We start from the raw sequence: 24,305 nt of genomic DNA, 5'->3' as shown, positions 1-24,305 counted from the left end.
TTCACACAAGCCAGTTTCCATTCCCTCCCTTCCCACATTGAAACCAATAGCTACCAAAAGGGGAAGGGAAAAAATCATTTAAAAAAAAAGTTTAGCTACAATATCCGAGCAACTGGGATCGGACATTGCTCCAGTAATCACCCCAGCACAGCAGAGAGAAGTAGAAAGAGACCATGTACTGGAGTTATAGTATCAGTTCTGCTGCAGTTTTAGCTAGGTCCTGTCCAACAAACAACAAAACAAAGATTTGTGCTTATCTGCTAAGGGAACCTATCATAAGATTTAAAATGTTTTATATAACATAAGATACTACACAGTTTTACAAGTCTGTGCCTTTAAGAGAAGAAAGGCTACTAATTCTACCCCAACACAACTCACATTGCCCATGTTTGTTAATCCCAGTACATCCACCACTGCTTTTCTGCACGCTCTCCCTTTTTGTTACGCCATCTACGACATTACTACTGCCCACTTAGGAACTATCCCACAGCATGCTCAGCAGGCCTTGATGATTACACAATCTATTTACCTCTTCAAAGCAAGTGCATCGGGTAATTTTTAGCACAAACGTTGCTAACAGGGATGTTAATCAACAATGCTCATCACATTCGAGTCAAAATGCAAAACTTTCTTCTTCACCTTTACTTTCCTTCTAAGCAACACATAGCACACAACAGATACTAGTCTTCTTTCTTCTGGAAGGTACTCAGATACCATGATGATGGGCTCAACATAAGAACCTGAATAGAACAGAAGCAAAACCAAATCCTTCTCAGAGAAGATTCAATCTATTTCAAATTGCTCTAGTTTGACTCCCTGGGATGGGGAAGGTTCTTTCCTAGATGATTACTGAGGGAACAAGTATAAAAGGCCCATATCACCTTTTCCTGACTTAGCTCCAAAACAGAACTCAGCCATGGAAAGGAAGTAGCCTGAAGAACATTACCTCCTTGCCCCACAAATACAGATGACCAGATATGGAAAGGAAGCCATCTTATAGGGGACTGCCGTCACTACACCCAAGTATGTGGAACTGAACAAGAAAAATTTACTGGATAGAGATGAGCCATAATATTTCAGCACACAGCCAAATAAGCATAGGGAGCTCTTTGTTTCACCACTACCACCCATTTAGGGGATAGCTGAACTAATTCCTATGGAGAAACAGAAGGAGCAGACTGAGAACTGGGAGTAGCAGTGCCCTACTATAGAGCTTTGATGCGGGGGTTGCTTTTTGGTCTTGCTGTAGAGAAGTCTCTTGTTACAGAGGCAGGAAAACTTTATTGACGAATTCCCTAATTTTGTTTGCATGCAACAATGTAGAAAGTAAAGAATAACAACAAAGTACAGTGAAACCCCGATATAACGCGATGTTTGGAGTCCAAAAAATTCCATCACGATAAATCCGGGGTCGCGGTATAGCAGGGTTTCAAGCCGGTCAGTTTAAGTCAGTGGTCCCCAACACGGTGCATTGATGTGCGCCGCCTAGTGCCTAGCAAGGGAGAGGAGCCACGGCCCCCCGCCTGCCGGGGACGGAGAACTCCGAGGCTGCGGGCACCGGTGCTCTCTGTCCCTGGCAGGTGTGGGGCCGCGGCTTCTTTCTGGCCTGCCAGAGACAGAGAGCACCGGCACCTGCAGCCCCAGAGAAGCCAGAGAGAAGCCGTGGCCCTGCATCTGCCGGGGACAGAGAGCACTGGCGCCCGCAGCCTTGAAGTTCTCTGTCCCTGGCAGGCGTGGGGCTGCAGCTTCTCTCCCCTGCCATGGTGCTGGGAACCACTGGTATTATGCCTTAAAAGGGAGCCAACCTATGATCACGTTATATGTGATTTCGCGTTATGGCGGGGCACGTTATTGCGAGGTTTGACTGTACGCTACTTATACCAACAGACTAGATTTGTCTTTGAAGAGATCCTATTAGCTATTCAGAGATGGAGTAAAAAAGAGCAGTATCCAAATATTCTCCCTTACATAACCTCCCAGTGACTGACCTTGGACAGGGAATGATTCCCCTTTCTATTCACAGTTTCTAATTCATCATTTTTGTTTCAAAGAAACCTTACAGCCTTTATAAGCTGGATCACTTTTAACTCACACATTTCAAGTAGTGGTTTGTGCAAAAGCCTGATTTGTCTCACTTCAGCAGACAAGTGTTGGCTGCTGCCTAGCTTTATCAGGGAAAAACGTTCAGGGTAGCTACAGGTTCCAGGTTTTTCTTTCCAAGACCTTGTAGCCAAACAAAGAGTAATCTGCCACAGACAGCAGCCTTTGTTTGGTTCCTTCTACTGCTTGGGGGAGAACACCTGAAACTAAAAAAGAAAAAAATAATGTAACTGGATACAAAGAGAAGATTCTTCTGTGTCACCCATTATGCTTTGAAATCCCTCAGTCTGCACCTGATAATCACCTTATTTTCATTCAAAGCCCTCCTTAAAAACAGACTTCTTCCACAAAAACTTTTAAAAACCCTCTACACCACTTTGTGACCCACCAGTGTATTTTGTATCTGAATTGTTCTGTCCATCTAGTGTAGACGATCAGCTCTTTGGAGCAGCAGCTAGATTGTACTCTGTGTTTTGTACAGTGCCCAGCGCATGTGGAGGACATTCAGTAAGGTAATCATGATAATATTCAAGCAATTGTCATGTAACCTTGAGTTTTCAGGAATCTTGATTCCCAAATCCAGACCCAAGACCAATTAAAAGAGGAAACCTTAGGGAGTCTGGAGAAAGTGGAAATAGAATAGTATCCTAGATTATCTAAAATCCTCCCCCCTAGAAACAGTGTAGCAGCAAGACTTTTAACTAGAGGTGGTTAGAAGTTTCCCTGAAGCTTAATGAGAAAGGGATCCTTCACCCCCTTGTTTCAAGACATTCCCTCTCAGAGAACCCCTTAAATAGCAATCCTCAGCCACACATTCATTTCTGTGAGAGAGCATTCCTACCACCACCAATCCTCTGCTTGAGTATAGCTAGGATTCTCCAGATATTAATGGGGATACCGAATATGTTTCAATAACTGATGTTTTGGATAACTGGGCAATTTTCAATGTAATTAACAGATGATGGAGAACATGACAAACACTCACTTTGTCAGCAGAGGATCCAGAAGCAGCCAGGAGTAGCAAACCACTTCCTTTTAAGACCTTCCCAGCTATTTCATAGGCCTCTTCCATATGGGCTGGAGGCAGAAGGGATCCAGAAGAATTGGCTCTCCTAAAATGCCCTTCTTGTGGCTAATCAGCAACCTCCAGCGGGATCTCCCACCCAAATCCCATACAGGCTTCCTCCACATAGGCATGGAGCAACAAAAATCAAGGAAGCCAAAAGGAGTTGCTCCCTTTTACTGGCCACTTCAGAAGCCAACCAGCAGCTGCCAACAGGATCTCTACCACCCTACACTACCTGTGGGCTTCATCCACAGAGGCTGGACACAAAAGAGACAGAGGATCCAGGAGCAACAAATCCCTTTCAAAGCCTACTTTCTGAGCCCTGGTGATGATTCCTCTTTCCCCCTCATGATATCTCTGGTATTTGCATTAACACATTTCCTTCTTTCCTTCAATGGACAGCTCCAAATCACAAAACCCCAAGAAAGCAACTTCCCTACTTTATTTTCCCACCATGACTCCAGTGATTATCTCTTGGCTTTGATCTCCATTCTCCCCTTCACATGCTTCTTGCCCAGCTTTTACCATATCAGTTATTCCCCTTCCCCACTCACTTCTCTTCTCACAAACTCCTAGTCACCTCAACAGCATTCTTTACCTTCTGTCGTTCCACTGAAGTTGGTCAATTGGAGTTGAGGAAATTCAGCACCTCATAGGATTGGGCTCATACATCTAGATCCTATAACTGGATCCATATGAGCACAGGAGTGTGTCCGTGCAGAATCAATTGCAGGATCCAGCTCTTAGAATGTAGATTCCCTGGAGGAGGTTACATGTCTTATTCTATGCATCTGATCCTCAAGCCCTTACTATTGCGAATTCAGTGGCATCAACACGATGTTTGCAAAGCACTTTGTAAGTTTATGCAATAAAGAAGAGTAGATTTTTTTACATTTTGTTAAATGTGGGGCAAAACCCTGAAGTCCTTAGTCAGAGCCTGATCCTGTAGGCCCTACTCAGGCAATGCTCCCAGTTGAGTCAGAGTTTTTCCTTAATAAGGTCTAAGGGTCAGACTTTTAAAGACATTGGTAGGTGCCTGGTAGGATTTTCAAAAGTCCCTATCTGTACCTTTTGCCACCTAAATACCTTTAAAAATCTGGCCCTAAGTACTAAATCATCCATCCAAATGTGTCCTAGAAGAGGAGGAAACTGTGAAAATACAGGCTAGTCCATGCACATGTGGAGCAAAATGAACCTGAGCACCATCTCCTCAAAGTAAAAGCATGCTGAAGCACCTCTGCAAATTTGGGACTGCAAGTTTTGAAAGGTTGTGGACCTCAGGGTAGAGCTGGAGCCAGCAGTGCATATTCTGCATTACATTATCCCATCTCCTAAACAGAATGTACCATGTCAGATTAAAATTTCTGGCAGAAAATTTCAGTAGATCCCACTCCATGTCCTACTCTTTAACAGCTCCACTTACTCCACTCCAATATCCTACCTGTCTCAGCTTTCAAGAATCTCCATTTTCACTAGCACCCATTTGCTACATCATTCCACAGGATCATGGTTTTGGTCTTTCGGAAGCTTAACTATTATTAATAATTATTATTAATAAGTGTTGTCATTATGCTTATCATCCTTGTACCTGAGCCTCACAGACAGACATGGATCTACCCTTACAACATTGTTTTGAGGTAGAAGTAGTAGTATTATTCCTATTTTACATGAACTAAAGTACACGGGAAGCTTGAATGGTTTACTCAAAGCCACATAGGAAGCTCATAGCAGACCTGAGAGAGAGTCAAGATCTCCTGAGTTCCAGTCCACTATCTTAACAACAAGGTCATCCTCCTTTCTATGCACTCTATGTCCACACTACCCTTTTATGGCCATGCACTCAGCCCTCTCTAGAAAAACCACCCTACAAATAGAGAGCTGGAAATGTTTCATATTTATACTACAATAGTGCCTAGAAGCCTCAACTGACATCAAGCTCCTCCCCCTCCCCCCACAATCACACTCAGCACTGTACAAACAGATAAGACACAGCCCCTGTCCTGAAGAGCTTACACTCTGAATAAACATGACAGAGGCACAAAGAGGTAAAGTGACTTGCACAGGTCACCCACCAGGTCACCAGCAGGTCTCCCAATTCCTTATCCGGTTCTCTAGCCACTGGACTACACTGCCTCTCAAATTCCATTTTTCAAATTCTCAAATTCCATCCTCAGTTTTCTACCCAACTCCTAGCCACCCCATTCAGAAGGGCATGATCCAGCCATGGGAAAGAATGGCAAGAGTTGTTCCTTAGTCTGTTGGCTTTGAGGCCATTTCAATCAGAGAAATAAAACTGATTCTTAATTCCAACTGGATGTCTAACTTCATAATTTAAAGCAACAATCCTCATCAGTGCAAGCTCCACTGAAAGAAAACGTATAACTTAAATTCTCACTCAAGCTGAAGGTAAGAGTACAGAACTGGTTTCCAGAAACTAAGAAACCGCTAAACTCACAGAACCTGATTCCACTGTACTTATTCTTATTAAATAGCAAATTGCCCAGCAAGTAATCCCATTCATTCCAGTGGCACTACTTGCAGAATATTCTACTTCTAAGGATGAATGAAGATGGCAGAATTAGACTCACAGTGAATAAGATTTTCACTAATAGAAATGGGCCTGTGCCAAAAGTTCAGACTTGATTCTAAACTATCCCAAAGTTCAAGGCAGGTGGAAGTTTTGATCACACAGGGAGGAGGGGTTGATTCAAGTCCATCTTTAATTATAGTTGAAAATATGCCATTTCTAATACTTTAAATTATTGTTTTTCTTTTAATAATTAATTCTGATACCAACATTCACAGGCTGTGCCTGCCAACAGAACAGATTTATTTTTAAAAGAAATGTGTAAAACTACTAACATCAAAATAGATTTCTTCCATAAATCCCAGCCCACTAGAATGAAATTTGTTAAGTGAATTGTTTTTTTAGTGTCTCAGTTACACATTTACCAGTTGACGCAGGTTTTCTGGGGGAGGATTTTCCCCCCTTCCAGATATGTGCATTAATTATGAATTAAGAGGCCCAATTCTTCAACATTTACTCATCTTTGAGTAACGAGTAGCACTTACTCATGTGAGTAGACTCATTCACAAAAACATCCAAGGCAGGAACAATGGCCAGCAAGAAAGCACACATACAGGAAGGAGCTCTAGGGGAGGAAATCTCTGAGAAGGTTCTCTCACAATGATCTCTCATTGTCCCATGCGGGGAATAGCTTCACCATGGAAGAAGCCATAGAGTAGGCTCCAAACTTGCACACACTGCACCAAATGTGAGTATCAGAGGAAAGCCAGAGCCACCTGCATCAAGCATTATCTGCAATGGCCCCTAGCTCCCAGGTCAGTTGTAGCTACAGGATTGGGGGCAGGGGCTCTGCAAACAGAATAATGCAGCCTGGGGCTATATTATCTTTATGAGGATTCGCCACAAAGTCCAGGAGGTGTGTGTGTATTTGGAGTGGGAAGATGTGTATCCTCCCTTCAGCCCTCCCTGGGAATGCATAGGCTGCAGCTGACAGCAAACTTCCCAGTGCGGATAGACAGAGGGGCTCAAGCTAGTGTGCTAAAAATAGGATGGTGCCACTTGGGCTCTCAAGCCCACCTGACCCCATACATCTGATCTTGGGTGACTAGCCAGAGTCTCCACCAGAGCCACAACATCCACACTGCTATTATTAACGCACTAGGCTGAGCCCTGCTATCACGAGTCTGTCCACCCAGGCTGAGAGGTTCACTCCAAGTTGCAGCATAGACAGATCCCCAGTCTCCACTAGCACGGAGCCCAGACCATGCCGAAAGGCCTCCATGGGGTCTGAAAGGGGAAAATGGTGCTTCTAAGGGAGTTGAACAGTGTTTAATTTATGCCAGTGCTCAGCCCTGGCACCTCCTAGGTTTGGTGTGTCAGTAATGAAAGTAAACGAATTGATTGAGTCCCAACACCTCTTTCATTACAAAGTAAGCACTGACACTGACCCTGTTTTGGTGCAAAAGGTGGTGGAGATCTGTGTGAGCAGATCTAGGAGTGCAATCTGAGCCATTATATTTTAAATTCAATTACACTATTAGTATTATTATCTATCTACTACCACAATACAGTTGCCACTGATATTGCATATGTTGTTACTCACTATTGGTTCACATGCCTCCTCAAGTGGCATCTATTATGATACTAGATAAGTGGTGCTTAAAGTGTAATCAATTTTTTTAAAAACAACATCTCCAGCTTGGATGCTTTTGATCAAGGACACTGTTTAACAAATAGCAAGAGCCCTCTCAAATTCTATTTCATTTCTGAAATGACATTAGGAATCTTCATGTATTTATTGCTAAGGATTTCTACACGGACTGATGTAAAGTAAGTTATTTAAAGGCCCAATGCTGCTCAAATTTAATTCAATGGCAAAATTGCCATTTATTTCACTGGGAGCAGGATCAGGCCTGACAGTCCTTTAAATGCACAATAGGGGCCCTCTCCTGTAAGGCGATAAGCACCCTCAACTCCTGTTACAGTCAATGGAAATTTAGGCAGTAAGCATCTTTCAGGATCAAGTGCTATATCTTCTTAAAACAGATCTCTGCTTAATAAATAATGAGCTTTCGTTATAAGGATAAGCAAAGAGACAACCTGTAAGTGTATATAGAATGGTTTCATTCTTATGTAATAAAGGACACCCCTCCACCCCGTTGTTTCATTAGAAACAGTTTTATATAGCAAGACCACCATAAAAGACAGGACAGTTGTCTGGTAGACAATAATGCCTCAAAATATGGTTCTTGGTTCTTTTCTTTTTTAAGCAATTAACCACATTCAGTTTTAGAAATTGTACATTTGACACATCTGCTGAAGCATTTCGATACCAACATCTGCTGTTACAATCACATGATTATGAATTGGTTTTCAAGGAGGGATTCAGGTTTCATTTTTAATGTCTGTGAACGTCAAAAGTTAAAAAATTATACAAAAACTATCATTGCAAATATTTTTCTTATCTAAAAATTTGAGAGAAAATTTAAAAAACTTATGAAACAGGAGTAACAGGACTAAACTGAAACGTGTCTGGCAGAAAATATTGTGCATTGCTGTTCCAATACACCAGTAGGCTGGGGCCTGATTCTGCATTCTTTGTCCATCCAAAACGCAGTAGGAATTCTGGCTGCCCAACAAATACAGTATCAGGTCCCTCATAGGTTCCGTGGCCAGAAAAGACCATTGTGATCATCTAGTCTGATGTCCTGTATAACACAGGCCATAGGACTTCCTCAAAATAATTCCTAGAACACATATTTTAGAAAAACAGACCTGGAATACTGAACTGGAATATCCCAGTCCTGGGCCTCTTTTGAACAGAAACTGTCAACAGGCTGAATCATGCCACTTTGCTTGATGGTTTTATGATGCACACAAGTGGAAACTAGGATAAAACTATCAAACTCAGCCCCTAGTCCTGCTTCCACTGATGTCAGTGGATGCAGTATCGAGCCCTTGTTCTCACTTGTAAGCTAGTACAGACTCTCTCAAATGCGGCCACTGTGGTCAAATGCGGCCACCAGGGGCTTTTCTTGCAGCCACAGCCTCCTGGGTGGTGACTTGAGGGGCAAAGCAATGGCCCCTACTCCAGGGTCTGCAGCAGGGGTTAGACCCTGCCACCTTCTGGAGCCACAAACACTGTAGGAGCAGGCAACCAGTGTGAGTTCCCCACTTTCCTGGGGGGCAGTGGGGCTTGGGCTTTGGCTTCAGCCCTGAGGTGATAGGCAGCAGGCTCTGTCCCCCAGCCACAGGGCTTCAGGCTCTGGCCACGGGCTCACCCTCCTCACTTTGCCACTGGCACCCGCTGCCTCCAGCCCCCACCCGTGCAGCGGGACCCAAGCCTCCAGCCCTGGACTCACACACCCCCATCGCCCTGACCCTGCTGCCTCCTCCATCCTCCCATCCAGTCTCCCATCACCCCTGGCCCTCCTGCCTCCTTACCCACCTCCCCATCCAGGGTTTAATTTGTCCCCCAGCTTGCCAAGGATGAGTAAGTCTGCTGTGCAAAGTGATATTAACAAATATACAAATATCACTTTTCACAATAGCAGACATACTAGCTATCAAGTCTAAAAAAAAATCAACCAAAAAAAGCAAAACATGCAAAGCATCTTATTTGTGTTTCTATTCTATTTAGGTCCAGTAAGGAATAGGGACAACTGTACATTATTTTTATTATTGAGTCTGCAAAAAAAACCCTACATAAATAAATTACAATGATTTGGACATGTGTATGTGCATATTTATTTGTTTTTCATAAAGTTAATTAAGTATTTTAAGAAAAAATGTCATGGCAGCCACCAGCAAGAGTTGGTGGCCGCTCTTTGAGGCCACCAAAAAATTTGTTGTGAGAACCCCTGAGCTAGTCTACTATTTGACCTCAGGGCATTGGGGTGAAATGCTAGTTAGTGCATTAAACACATTTCCTATTTTTAAAATTAGTTATTGTTCATCTAAACCACATCATTGTTTTCATTTTACTTAAGTTCAAAAAGGCGATTTTTATATTTTATTTTTCTAATTGTTAGGTAGTTGTAGAGACATTGCACTTCTTCCTTCAGGTTTGTAAAGTGATCAGAATTTCAACTAACCAAATAGCTTTATACTAAGTTAATCAACCACAAATGTTTTTAAAAAATAATAATGTAAAGTAGAACTGTGCTTGGAGGTTAGGGGTGTTTTGTTTGGTTGGTGGGTTTGATTTGGTTGATTAGTTGGGTTTTTTTATTCACTCTCTGTAAACAATAACTTTCTTTAGTCATTTTTTTTAAATAGCAAATATAAGGCCTGATCCTGACTTGAATCGTTTGCAGAACTGTTTCCAAAAGAAATGCAATTTGTTAAAATATTCGGCCCCATCCCAAATCCCTTAATCACGAGTAGTTCATACTCAAGCAAACAATCCTGTTTCACAAACGAGGACAAATTGCATCAGTAAGGACACCAAGATCAGGTTGTGTATACTCTGGTTTTGTGGAAGACAAAATCAAGAAGTATGGACAGGCATATAATACTATAAGGCTTACTTAATGGGTGTTCCATTCATGGATCATTTGCACAATCAAGCTCAACATTTCTTTAACAAGAACTTACGGATAGTGACATGGTTTGGTTCAAAATTTATTAATAGAGTTGTACATGTTTTCTTTGTGCCTATCGCATTTCAGGAAAACTACCAGTTTAACAGACTTGGAAAACAAGTATTTAAAACAAAATGCTTACAGTATTCTAATTAGTTTATCAATACCATAAAATAAGTAAAATTGGGTTGTACTGTTCATCAGTTCACATGCCTGACAATTCTTATTTTGGTTTATTAAATTCCATAACAACAATAAGTCTGAATTTCTAGGTGGTTGCAGAACACATCAGATGGCTGAAAGCATTCAACAATTTATAAACAACTATCACAATATATACATACTTACCTTTTGAGTAGGATTTTGCTTTACAATATTACAACTAGCCTCATTTAAAAGTCCATTTATTAATGATTCCTCATGCTTCCAAATACAATTTTATTTACAAAATAAAAAATGTTCATTTATACTGCCAAATTTTCCTTTAAATACAAATAAATTGGAATTTGTAGGAGAGTGTATCAAAGGTATCCATAGTCTTAAAAAAATTAGAAATAAAATTGCGGTCAAGCAAGAAAATGTGTGTGTGCGCAATCCGAGGGTATTGTTAAACTTCCAAATTTCACCCAGGAAGATACGACAGGGTGCCCAAACAGGATTGCAAAGAGAACTATACAGTACCTACATACTGACTAGTTGAAAGCCTAAGCAACAGGTAAAACAAAACAGAAAGTCTTGAGGCGTCTCTAGAAGAATTCCACAGATAAATGCTGAATATTAAAAAATTGCAGATATTTTATTTTCTCATTCAGCACACTGTGCCTAAAATACTTTTAGCTTTTGTGAACAGGAACCATTTATATTTTAGAGTCTTTCTGTAAAGCTGTAAAGAGTTTTTCTCTTCACCTCCATCAGTGAGATCAATATTTCTACTCCAGCATTGTCAGACACCATTATAATGGCAAAGTAAAATGCTGTCCTTCTACCATCCATAGTTCAAACACCCAAATTAGATAGTAGCAGACTGTAAACCCTAGTATTTGTTCTTTAAATGTAACACCTGCGTTATTTTTCTCCTTCATAAAACTGCAGTGGGGGGGGAGTAAAAAAGGTTAACTACTGACTCGTTCCTGGGTGGGGGGATATGATCCTCCCTTCCTCTCTTTTGCTGGCATAGCGACTGTGAAACGAATCGTGCAACTACATCGCTTGGCGTTCCTTTGCTGTGAACATGTCAGTTCGATAAGCAAATGCAGACGGGACTTAAGGTGCAAATACTTTCAGGACAGGCTAGTAACAGTCACCCTGGGCATGCGTTGCGGTCTGGTGCCCGCACACCAGGGCTGCGGCCCCGATCGGCGGAAGAAGGGAAGCGCTTTACCTGCATTCTGGAGCGTCTCGATATTCTGTGGCCTAGTAGCAAGTTCAGCAACCGTTTGAACAAACTGCGTTCGGGCTTTTTGATACTGCTCGAAAACTGCAAGTGGGAGAGGGGGGCAGAGTTAGCACTGGGAAGCGATCCCGGGCCGGGCCGAGCCGAGCCGAGCCGGGCCAGTCCCTCCCGCGCCGCCCGCCCGCCCGCGGCTGGAGCCAGGGGCTCGCTGCGCCTGGCCCCCAGGGTGGCAATTCCGATCGGTAAATACCTTGTAAGACCTGCCTCTGGCTCATGGCTCCGGGTGGTGGGGAGTCAATGAGAGGGGCGGGGGGGGGCACCTGGCGCTCTCTACGTGGGCTACCGGCGCGGCGCGCGGATCCCCTCACGCGGACTCCCGGGCCGGGCCGAACAGGGCCGCGCCGCGCCGCAGTGTGTATCTTCTCCTAGGTAACCAAACGGAAGCCGGGCGCCGGCGGGGGGGGGGGAGGGGCAGGGAGCCGCCCCCGCCGGATTGTGACATCAGGTGGCTGACCCCGCAGCCGAGCGCGCGGAGCTGCTCCCCCCGGGGCACGTCGCGCACGCGGGCGGGGGCAGCCCCGGCCCTGGACACAGAGCGTGCGGGTGTTGGGGTGCTCAGACCTGCTACGCAGAGCCGCTGGGGGCTGGTAGCAGCGTAGCTACATAGTGGGGAAAGTGCAATGAACCTGCTGGCTGCTTAGTCTGTTACGAGCTACGGACGGTATTTACACTGCGCTGTGCAGAAAGTTAAACAAGTGCGTAAGTGCAGGATCCGGCTGTCCTAGCGGACATATTACAGAGCCACATAAAATGTATGGCATGTCTTTATACCATATAGAATGACATATACACCATCTCATGCCTTTTATCACATTGTTATATCATGCTTTTATTTATGTCATTGCCTTTTCTCTCCCTAGAAGAAAAGCTATCTCCCCATTACCTGTTTGCCTTGGTGTGTTTTGTGGAACATACACATTAATTAACATAAGAAGGCCATACTAAGTCAGCTCAATGGTCCATCAAGCCCAGTATACTGTCTTTTGACAGTGGCCAGTCCCAGATGCTTCAGAGCAAATAAACAGAACAGGGAACTTAATCCAGTGATTGATTCCAGGATCCTCTGGTTCCGGCTTCTAGCAGTCAGAGGTTTTGGGACACCCAGAGCATGGGGTTGTGTCCCTGACCATCTTAGCTAATAGCCATTGATGGATCTATCCTTCATGAGCCTATTTAATTCTATTTTGAACCTTTATATTTTTGGCCTTCACAATATCCCCTGGCAAGAGTTCCACGGGTTGACTGTCTTGTGTGAAAAAGCACTTTATGTTTGTTTTAAACCGGCTGCCTATTGATTTCATTGGGTGACCCCGATACTTGTGTTATATGAAGGGATAAAGAACACTTCCCTATTCACTTTATCCACACCATACATGATTTTATAGACCTCTGTCATATCTCGCTCAGTTGTCTCTTTTCTAAAATGAACTGTCCCAGTCTTTTTAATCTCTCCTCACATGGAGCTGTTCCATACCCCTAATTATTTTTGTTGCCCTTCCCTGTACTTTTTTTCAATTCTTATATATCTTTTTTTAGATTGGGAAACCAGAATTGCATGCAGTATTCAAGGTGTGGTCATACCATGGATTTATATAGTGGCATAATTATATTTATTGTTTTATTATTTATCCCTTTCCTAATGGTATCTAATTCTCTGTTAGCTTTTTTGACTGCTACTGCACATTGAGCAGATGTTTTCAGGGAACTTATCCATGATGACTCCAAGATCTCTTTCTTGATTGTTAACAGCTAATTTAGACCCCTCCATTTTTGCATGTATAATTGGGATTATGCTTTCCAATGTGCATTACTGTGCATTTATCAACACTGAATTTCATCTGCCATTTTCTTGCCCAGGCACTCAGTTTTTGTGAGATCCCTTTATACCTCTTTGCAGTCAGCTTTGGGCTTAACTAACCTATCTTGAGTAATTGTGTATGGCCTGCAAACTTTTCCACTTCACTGTTTACTCCCTTTCCCAGATCATTTATGAATATGTTGAAAAGCACAGGTCCCAGTACAGATCCTTGGGGGACCTCACTATTTACTTCCCTTTACTGTGAAAACTGACCATTTTTTATTCCTTCCCTTTGTTTCCTATCTTTTAACCAGTTATTGATCAGTGAGAGGACCTTCCTTCTTATCCCATGACTGCCTACTCTGCTTAAGAACTTTTGGTGAAGGATCTTGTCAAAGTCTTTCTGAAAGTCCAAGTGCACTATATCCACTGGATCACACTTGTCCACATGTTTGTTGACACCCTCAAAGAATTCTAAGATTGGTGAGGCATGATTTCCCTTTACAAAAGCAATGTGACTCTTCCCCAATAAATCATGTTCATTTAGGTGTCTGATAATTCTGTTCTTTACAATAGTTTCAACCAGTTTACCTGGTACTGGCCTGTAATGACCAGGACACCTTTTTTTAAAATTGGTGTCACATTATAGTTATCCACCAGTCATCTGGTACATAGGCTGATTTAAGATAAATTACATACCACAGTTAGTAGTTCTGCAATTTAATATTTGAGTTCCTTCAGAACACCTGGGTGAATACTATCTGATCCTGGTGATTTATTACTGTTTATTTTATCGGTTTGTTCCAAAATCTCCTCGAACAACACCTCAATCTGGGACAATTCCACAGATATGCCACCTAAAATGTATATATATAAAATCACCTATATTTCAACTATATATTTAAGAGGCAAGTTTTAGGTTATATATATATATATATATATATATATATATATATATATATATATATATATATTCAGAGAGAGTCATTCTAAATCGTAGTATATGTAAAATAATACAGACATTTCTGTCTTACTTACACACACACACACACACACACACTCCGATTTTAAGAGGCGCTTAAGACCCTAAGCGTCATTTGAAATTTACTATGTTCACGACCTATAAGGAAAACATCTCCACTGTTTCTGCTTGTGCTAGGCTCCAGAGAAGAATGATTTCATGAAGTTATGAGATTTTAAGTGCTTCTGTGAAAGCCACCGCAAACAGCCACAGCAATCCTTCCTCCCTCGAGGGAAAGCCTTTAAATGCTGCTTTAAAATTAATCTCAAATGAAGGAATCTCTCACTCCCTCAACTGAGTGAGATTTAGCAGATCTACTTCTGAGTTTTAATTTAAAACCCTGTTTGCTTTCATTACTTCTGGGTTTTCCCTCAGCTTTATTAATTGGAGGGGATGAAAACGTAATGTGTTTAGTGAAAATCAATATCTCACAAGAACTCAAATGGCATTTTAACAAAGCCCAGCTGGGTCTCCTGCAACTGTTTAAGGTCTTCACAAAAAAAGATTTAAGCATCGGAAACAATTTGTCTTTGCCCCTCCTTTCTCTGTAACTGGATTAAAGCATTAATCCAGTTTTAAAACATTTACTTTTTAAAAAGGAAATCGGCAGCCTGTGCGTTTGCACACTGCTGTCCGCCAAGCAGCCGGGAATTGAAGCCATAGCCCCAAGCCGGGGGAGAGAAGTCCCCTTGGACAAGCAGGGAGGAACTGAACTGAGCTGTTCGAGGCGCCAGGCGGGCGCAGCTACCCACCCCCACGCATCGCCTCCCCCCAGAGTTCGAGGCTTTCTGGAGCCCTGGTAAAGCGGCGGAGTTTGGGGAGGACGGAAAGGCGGGGGCGGCTCTGCAGTAGGCAGCGTATAGACCTGGCTCTTGTTGCAAACAAGAGCTGCACCCCACGGGCCCGATCCTGCGGACGTTCCCTGGAGACTCTCCCCTGCCTAAGGTCTATAGCTCTGGGTACCCTCGGGGATTTCCGCGGCACTGCGCGCAGCAGCAAGCACCGCACTACGCGGGGGCAGTGAATGTTTCAAGGCTCGGTCTCTCCTCCTCTCACTTCGCTGCCGGAGCAATGTCTGTATTACGAGGAGCGTCCTATCTGGTGGTGATTCCCTATGGAGACAAACAAACTGCCGGCAGCGCCTACTGAATCCTCAGCTCAGCGGCAACCTGGGCCCCGGGGTGGTGTGGCCGGGGGGTGACTTCGGCATGTCGACGCTGCTGCTTCTGCCGAGGACTCTGCTGCAGGCAGCGACCCAGCCGGTACGCGGCTGCTGCTAGTTTGGGTGACCTCGCTAATCCCACGTTGGGGTTGGCAGGAGACCTGCTGCCAACCACTTGGCTGGAAAAGCAGCCGCTGCTCCATTGAGTGTCTTGTATAGAAAATAAATCTCCATCGTGGCGACTCTTGGCTGACTGCTCAGCAAGGAACAACTTCGGGTGGCTTCCAAGTGCTGCTGCTGGGGAAACGCCTTTTCTGTTTGTTGGGAAAGCGGGGGGATGATTATCGTTATAGTGAAACCGCTTGTTGTGTGTGTCACCCGCTGGCGGAGGGGGAAAGCCGGGGATTTTTTATTTTTGTTTTTTTTTTTGCATCCCTAAACTTGTACTTCAAAGTTCAAACAGATCAGCCCTAGTCATAACGCTCGCCCTTTACGGGCACCGGGACTCCCCCGCCCCGCGCTCTCGGGCACGTCACTGGAAACATAGGGCATTTGCTCCATTTGCGCAGGCTAAGCAGCGCCGACCAACCCTCAGGGGCGGGGGAAGGAGCCGGAGCCTCTCCACGGCACCGAGCCCTTTTCGTCAACTTGCGGGTGCTCGGCAGCACGCGCAGCTTGTCCCCGCGCGCCGCGGGCAGGCAGCTCCTCGCCCCAGATCGGCTCCCCCAGCCCCGGCACAGGAAGGAACGGAGCGTGAGCAGCCGCCCCTGAGCTCAGCCGACAGGCGCACACCGCGCGGCTTGCTCCGGAGCCGTTTCTCCCCTCCCCTCGTCGCCAGATCGATGAGCTAGACAGGGCCCTTCGCCCTCAGGCCACAGCGCCCGCGGGCACTTTGTTCTGTTTCCTTTACAAGGAGCGCAGTGAGATTAAAATCACCCAAATCCCCGCAGCAGCAGCAGCGCGCAGCTGGCTTATGAGACGGGGGCAAGTGTCGACGCTGAGCCGGCAATGGGACTGCGCCGCGCATAGCGCATGTGCAGCCGAGAAATAAATTTTGTTTTTTGACTCGCTTCCTTATGACAATGCGATATGTGTACACAGCGCACACACAGCTGTCTGGGCACACGTACACACGTACCCAGACTTGAGGGCTGATGTCTTAATTAATAAAGAATAATCGATTGTAATTTCGAATAAAAGCTATTGCCTTTTTCAGGAGCAAATTAAGTAAGGGTGGCACCCACGTGGCTTCTGCCTTTCAAAAATGGGGTTATGAGAAAATTCCATTTCTTCCCCTCTACTGTATTCGTCTGGAGAAAGTTCGTTCCAAGCATAAAGTTGTCAGTGTGAGAGCTTAATGCGGTGCATATTGTAGGCGATAGACTTGTCTCTCTGATAGCTTTTGTTAATTTCTAATGCAGTATCCAGCACTAAAACCAATAAGAAAGGTTGTATTTGTTCGTGACAACGGAGTAATGTACAGATGCCAGTGGGATGTAAACAACAACTTTCTGTCTTCATCAGATATGCTGCTTATCTTTGCGTTTTACAACATTCATATTTTTTTTCAAAAAAGACTCCTTACCTGAGGAGGTTGTGAAGGCTAGGACTACAACAGCGTTTGAAAGAGAACTGGATAAATTCATGGAGGTTAAGTCCCTTAATGGATATTAGCCAGGATGGGTACAGAATGGTGTCCCTAGCTTCTGTTTGTCAGAAGGTGGAGATGGCTGGCAGGAGAGAGATCACTTGATCATTGCCTATTTGGGTTCACTCCCTCTGGGGCACCTGGCATTGGCGACTGTCAGTAGACAAGATACTGGGCTAGATGGACCTTTGGTCTGACCCAGTACCACCGTTCTTATGTTCTTATGACTCCAGATATTAAATTATTAGATAACCTAGTCACTGCATTGGACTCTTAGGGTATTAAAACTCCAGTACTAGAAGGATACGGTGTTTGTGAATTACTATCTTTAATGAGCTCCCTGCCAAGTATCATAATTACTTTACAAATTTAGAGTCTGGCTTTATAATTGATCTTGCAGAACTAAGATTATATTTATAAATAAATATAACCCCAGAGGTCATCATTATAGCATCTAAAGTAAACAGTAGAGTTGAAATGTGAAATTAAGATTGACAGAGTTTGAACATACCGAGGTTGCACACCCTGCTCCAGATTCCTTTGATGGTGATTCTAAATAAGTTGAATATCTGTGAACAAAACTTCTTACTTATATAGTATTTAACCCAAATATTGGCCAAGTTACTCTATGTCCGATGTATTTCAAATTCTAACGGATAGTATAAAGCTATATAGCTCAAAATGTAAAACAAAATCTCATAATGATTTTGGAAACTGTTTCTGTTTATTTGTTTGTTTGTTATTCTTTAAAGCTTTAAATGTAACAACTACAATGAAAAATATTACTTATGACACGAACGTGTTATCTGATAAGTAATAAGAAAGGTTTTTAAATACCTTGCAGTTGAAAGAAGTTATTCTTTCCGCCTCATATAAAAGTTTAGCAAAGTTTACCCAGGTTTTAAGAAAGTTATATTACGTTAATAAATAATCCGTGAAATCTGTTCAGTTGCAAATAAAATGGACTGAAACTAACAGCATTATCCACCACAATCAACTGTTTCAATGTATATTTAGTTCAAAACCTTCTACTTAAAAAAAACTGGCTGTATGTTTCGCTCCAAAAACAAATAGGACTCGTCAAATGAGACTGTCAAAGAGGTCATTTGCAACAGAAAATATTTTGGGAAATTGTCACCACGTGCATTTGACAAAGGCAGCAGCTGTTCAACACATTTCTGTCATTCTAATTTCGGGTTCTTAACTTAGATTACAAAAATAAACAAACACTAATGATTTACGTTCAACGTTTTTTAAAGAAGTAAAGATGTTAATTACAGATATAATTGATTTGGCTGGCTAAACAAGTCAAGTGTTCAGAGATATTAAGAAGTCAAAATTATAATATTAAACATATCCATATATTCCTGCTTTATTTCGTTCCTGTACGTTGTGATGGTTTACTTACACAGATAGTAATAAACTATGAAAAATCGTATAGAAACTCAGTCTACAGAGACATCATTGATTCTTGCAAAAGTGCTCAAGACAGAAAGTCATTTATGGAAATGACGTGGTTGTCAAACCTAATTGCGTGGCTTGTGAGTGCTTATAATGGAAAACCTGTAGCCTTAGGCATGTTAACTGATAGCTGATGCATTACTGGTTTCAAGTTTAAAATAAAACAAGAAACCCAACCATTATTCAAGTGAATCGCGCTAATTCACATTAATATGGATGGTCTTTAATCTTGTCCCTTGATTCATTAGAAGATGCAGTTCTCATGAGAAAATGAGATAATATTCACTTCAACTCAGTGCACAGCACAGCTGTTGTTGGCCTGTGCTTTTTGAAACACTGAAGAAAAAAACTTTTCACAGGCTTTACTTTCTTATTTGTGTCAGTGAGGATGCATTGCAACAGGTTGTTCAGTTCCCTGTATGAGATCAGGTAAGTATTTCTTATGTACTCTTATCGCTTAAATTGTGTTTATAATTACATTGTGCGAAGTTTGGAGGTAACTTTTTTTTCCCAGAAGGAGTCTAAAATCATCACAGATATATGGTTCATTTAAATGGCATAATTGCTTTGGACTATATAGGTAATTTACAAAGAATCAAGACTGCTTGAAATCGAGTTACATTTAGTTGATGGGTTTATGTATTGTATTGTCCTGGATTTGCATTATCATCTGAATGCAACAGTCTTAAGGATTCCTGTTTACGACTTCAAGCCAACCCGTTAATGCTTTCAGTGTCTGAGAAGGATTTAAAAGTTGATGGCAGAACTTGCAGCTCCTAAATCACATTTTCAATGTTCCTTAGAATTATGTAAAGTTACAATAATATAGCAGAACTCCTGCTACTCTTTAGTCTTGTGTAGTATTTATTTGCTTGCATTATACTTACAACTTATCTTGGCAACCAGACTTGCTTAATTTTGTTAATAACTGCTTTGAGTATTCAAGTATCAGAGAGGTAGCCGTGTTAATCTGGTTCTGTAAAAGCAGCAAAGAATCCTGTGGCACCTTATAGACTAACAGACGTTTTGCAGCATGAGCTTTCGTGGGTGAATGCCACGAAATCGCTTGCATCCGACGAAGTGGGCATTCACCCACGAAAGCTCATGCTGCAAAACGTCTGTTAGTCTATAAGGTGCCACAGGATTCTTTGCTGCTTTGAGTATTCAGATAGGTCCGCAAAATGACTTTTTAGTTGCCTAGTGTCGCCATCACTTAGCAGGTCTGAGGCTTTAGTGGAAAGAGTGATGCAGAGAGCTTACTGGATTTCCTCTGTGGCTTAGAGGTTAACGCTGTTAACTTCAGCTGATAACTTTTCCCCAGCGAAGTGAATTATTATTGGTATTTAGGGTGTCCGGAAAACTAAATGCTTTCTTAGAGAAGAATATATTGGTCTTGGGGATCATGGCATAGTGTTTCCTATATTAAAATGTAGTCAACGAGTCATTTTAGTTCATTAATTACTTTAACATGGGCTTGGCCCCCGAGTTAATTTTACAAAGACTCAATAAGAGAAGTACAATTAAAACCATATAATATTTCATTTTTCCCTAAATGTTGAGCTATACCTAAATAGAATAACTTTGTAGGTCCTCGTCTCAGATTTTTGTCGATATGTTTAATTTACAATATCTTTTAAAATACATATATTTTTTTAAATAATTTTGTTGACTGATGCCAGAAACCTAAAGAAATGTCAAACACGTTAGAAATTAGTCATTCCTGTCTCATGACTTGAAAAAGCAACATTGGCATTTTAACAGAGATTTGTAAATGGTATTGAATCGTGTACATTTGCTTTGTGGAAGTTAGTACTCGGTCACAGTACAAATTCAGAGAAAGGATAAGAATAACGACGTAACAAAATAAATATAACTAAATTAAAAGGAAGGTAAAACAATACAAGTCAGTTTACATAAATGAAACCAGCAAATATAACCTCGTAGTCCTGAATACTTTATTCAGACAGAGGCAGACACGTGTGTGTAGTTACATCACTGGTTTCCTGTAGAACCTTCAGAGCTTGAGCAGACACCGAGAAGAAGAACGCGTTGTGTTCCAAAACTGAAAGAATCCTTAAATCACTTTAAGGATCTGAAACCAATTAGGTCTTTGTGTGTGTGTGTCTATTAATATGTGTGAGTGTGTATTTTGAGTTACGGCTGAAGACTGTTCCTGTCTATCTAGATAGAGACGCAGAACATGCACAGAGAGAGCTGAGATATACCCGCACGTTGGTAATGTAAAACAATGCTCCCAGACAATGCGAAGTAAACAGAGTCTGTGCTAATAAGGCACAGAGGTTGGCACGCCAATCTTGAAATCTTGACCGCGAAGATCAGCTTTGTGTGTTACCTAGCGAAGACACAAAAGCACACACTCGTTATTCCTTCAATTGCTGCGAGTAAGGGTGGGAGCAAATAAATGCCGCGCCGACAGGATACGATACCCCGGTCTGCGAGAGAAAAAGGAGGTGTAACAAGAGGCACCGGCAGCAGAGCGGGCTGGAAATCGCTGTCGTGTGGTTGCTATTAGCAACAAATCAGCTGAACAGCTTGCGAGCTCTAAGCACCTAGCAGGGAGGTGGCAAGGAAAGCGCCGGGAATAGAGAGGCCACGGCTTGTGGGGCTCACTGGAGTCACCTAGAGAGCACGGAGAACCCCGCGAGGCAGCTGCCAAGGGAGGGGAGGAAGGTGCTCCCACGACAGGCCCCGTGTCACTGGGTGCACACACCTCCAAGAAAGGAAAAGCCAATCCACTTACAGAAGGACAAGATGGCAGATCCTAGCGGGTACGCTATATACACCCCCTCCCTGCATAAGTGGACCTTCCTGCATGGAGATCAGTCAACGCAAAGGAGATACGATTTCAGTGCTTACAATGTGAGGTTATCTATCCGCCCTTCAGGGCACAGAAGGCAAAGTTATATACACCCCGCCCCGAGGATAAAGAGAGAAGTTATATACACCCCTCTCTACCCATGCCAGGAGGGTGAGGTATTATACACTCCTCTCCGAGCATGGAAGGCGGGTTGCATACACGCCTCTCCATTTGTAGAGGATAACTTGTACACACCTTTCAGAGCACAGAGTGGGAGGTTATCTATTCCCCTTCCAGTGCCCGTAGGGGATGACATACTTAAGCCTGTTAGAATCGGGTTATAGACACCCTTCTCCGTACGTATGTGATTAGGTTATATGCAGCCCTCTTCATACTCGTTTGTCATCGCATTTCCGTGTCCTTCCAACCACCTCTCCTCCCCCACACACTCAGGGTGACCCACTGCGAAAATGCAACTCTGTATTTCCGCGCCCGGCGATTGAGGCCCCAAGGCTCAGCCACAAACTGGGTCTCCTGGGAATTTCCCAAACTGCCACCTATGTGCACTCAAAACCCCTAATGACTTAATTCCAGCACGAGCTGCGGCCTCACTAGCACCAAAAACACCCCTTGCTAGAAAGCAGACGTCCTCCTCACGCAGTCGCATGTACAGTCTAAGAGCAGCAGAAATAATGTTCCCAATATAATTATTTTATTTTAAGAAGAAATACATCTGAGCCGAGGGAGTTGTTTTATGATTGCTTGCTGAGGCTACACGAGAGGCAGAGATTGTATTGCATAGGTTTCACCAGGCGCCCTGATGACATTTTTCTCTGATAATTCGAACATCTCCACCTGAAAGCAAGTCCTACGGTCTGTCAGTCTCTGGGGCCTCCACTGCAGCAGCAGCTTCAGAGATTGTGTATTCTCTTTTCTAGTCGATCAAAAGTGCCTGGGCAGAGAAGGTTCCTGGCGATCATTTTCACCGATTCAGAATTGAAGAGTTAAAAATGTCAGTGCTGAGGGAAATGTCAATGATCGTTATTCTCAGCAAAGGTCAGAACAAGACAGAAAGAGCATTTCCAACTAATCTGGGATTTGAGTCACTCTGTAGTTTCACCACTGTCGCTGGGAAATAGCACCAGAGGAAACTTTTTAGGGGGTAGTTTTTTATTTTCTTGTATTATTAGCTGTGCGATTTTAAATGCTTCTGTATCATAAAGGAGATTTCACTGAGCTTCTTTGTGTGAAATAGTCGCTACAGGGGAAGCCACACTGCAGTGGAAAATGTAAATAGCATCGAGATGGTCAGAGGGGAAAACAATTTGCATTTTTTTACAGCGATCAAAAATACAGCCCTTTGTCTCCGTATCTGAGGTGCGATATTCAGCAACGTGCCATTAAAATACAAGCACCAAATGGCATCTACAGTCACCTTCGTTTATTCGGGGGGAGGCCTGGATTTCTTCAAATGGCCCCTGCCTTACCTTTGGTCTGCTGGAGCTTTGTTTCCTATTTTTGCTGCTGGATGCAGGCAGAATTTGGAGGGACCTCTCTGGAAGCCAAATATTTCGCGTTTGAAGCAAGTCCCATGGAGAACTGAGACTGCTGGAGCTGCGGGGGTTGCTCTAAACCAGCCAATGAGCATTGCCCCACCCCCCATTCACGTTGTGGTCAGGAGTTCACTTCCCCTCAAAACAGGATCCTCTTTAGGGCTCTCAGTAGCATCGTAAGGAAACACGTGTGAGTGTGTGTGGGGACTTCGTGATTCACAAACTCTGGGACTTGCGTGTCAGTGGCTCACGGCTTCTCAAGGGACATTCTTCCTTATTACACGGATCAGTGCGCTCTGGTTATTAAATAAGCCCGTCTGTCTGTGACTTGGTTGCATTGCACTCGTGTCCCGGCTTGGAGTTATGTGTGTGTGTGTGGACGGCGATCGGTGCCTGAGGGATTCGTGTCCTCCACACAGTGTCACCACAGGAGCGGAGCAGCTTTTTCTTCTTTCCCTTCTCCAGCAATGCCCAGAGAAATGTGGGGTTCCTTGATCTGCATAGCCTTGGTTGGAAAGAATGCTTCTTTCGCAGAATGAGCAGGGACCTGCAGCTGGGAATGGCTCTCCTTCTGGAAGTGGTTATAGTTGGCCAACAGTGTTTATTTGCTAACGGTGGCCGCTGGGAATGATTGCTTGTATGGCAAATATCGCTGCTTTGGCAATGGCTGTTCATTTGCCCAGCATCGCTACTGCAATGGGTGCTTGCTTTGGGCACGGTTACCGGGGAGAAAGATGGCAACTGGCAATGGTTGAGTCTTTGTTAAGGGGTGAATTTGGCTGTGGCTGTTCGTTGGACAAAGGATTACAGGGGGCGGTGGTTGCTACGTGGCGACCGCTCATGATCGCAACTGGCAATGATGATTTTCAAGCTACTTGTAAAAAGGGTGGGTGCTTTTCTCTTGCTCTCGTTTCCCCGTTAGCTCTCCGGCTTGCGATGGCTGAGCAAGGAGCATGTGTCTTTCTGTGGCCTGGCGGCTGATCAGAAGAAACGTCAGGGCTCCCCGCAGCGTCTCCGCTTCCCGATTGCTCCGTCGCTCTCTGCCTTGTGCGCGGCCTGAAAATTCCCATTTGAATTTGGCGGTAGAGAAGTGGGAAGTTCACCCGGCGAGCGGA

The 24,305-nt window shown here is 43.5% G+C and overlaps 1 protein-coding gene across 1 annotated transcript in view; it reads right to left on the bottom strand.

Annotated features, from left to right (window-relative positions):
- SPAG6 (sperm associated antigen 6) overlaps window positions 1-12,103 on the bottom strand; it is a 65,175-nt gene extending 53,072 nt beyond the window's left edge. The window contains exons 1-2 of the mRNA XM_045007598.1: window positions 11,920-12,103; window positions 11,658-11,753 (exon numbers count right to left, since the gene is read on the bottom strand). Coding sequence (XP_044863533.1) covers window positions 11,658-11,753; window positions 11,920-11,944 — 121 coding nt within the window. The 5' untranslated portion in view covers window positions 11,945-12,103. The remainder of the gene's footprint in view (window positions 1-11,657; window positions 11,754-11,919) is intronic.
- Between the last annotated feature and the right edge of the window lie 12,202 nt (window positions 12,104-24,305).

This window comes from Mauremys mutica, chromosome 2, assembly GCF_020497125.1.
Source record: "Mauremys mutica isolate MM-2020 ecotype Southern chromosome 2, ASM2049712v1, whole genome shotgun sequence".
NCBI classification, from domain to species: Eukaryota; Metazoa; Chordata; order Testudines; family Geoemydidae; genus Mauremys; species Mauremys mutica.
The sequence above is the reverse complement of the archived record's forward strand: the minus strand, read 5'-3'. Positions and strand labels throughout refer to the sequence as shown.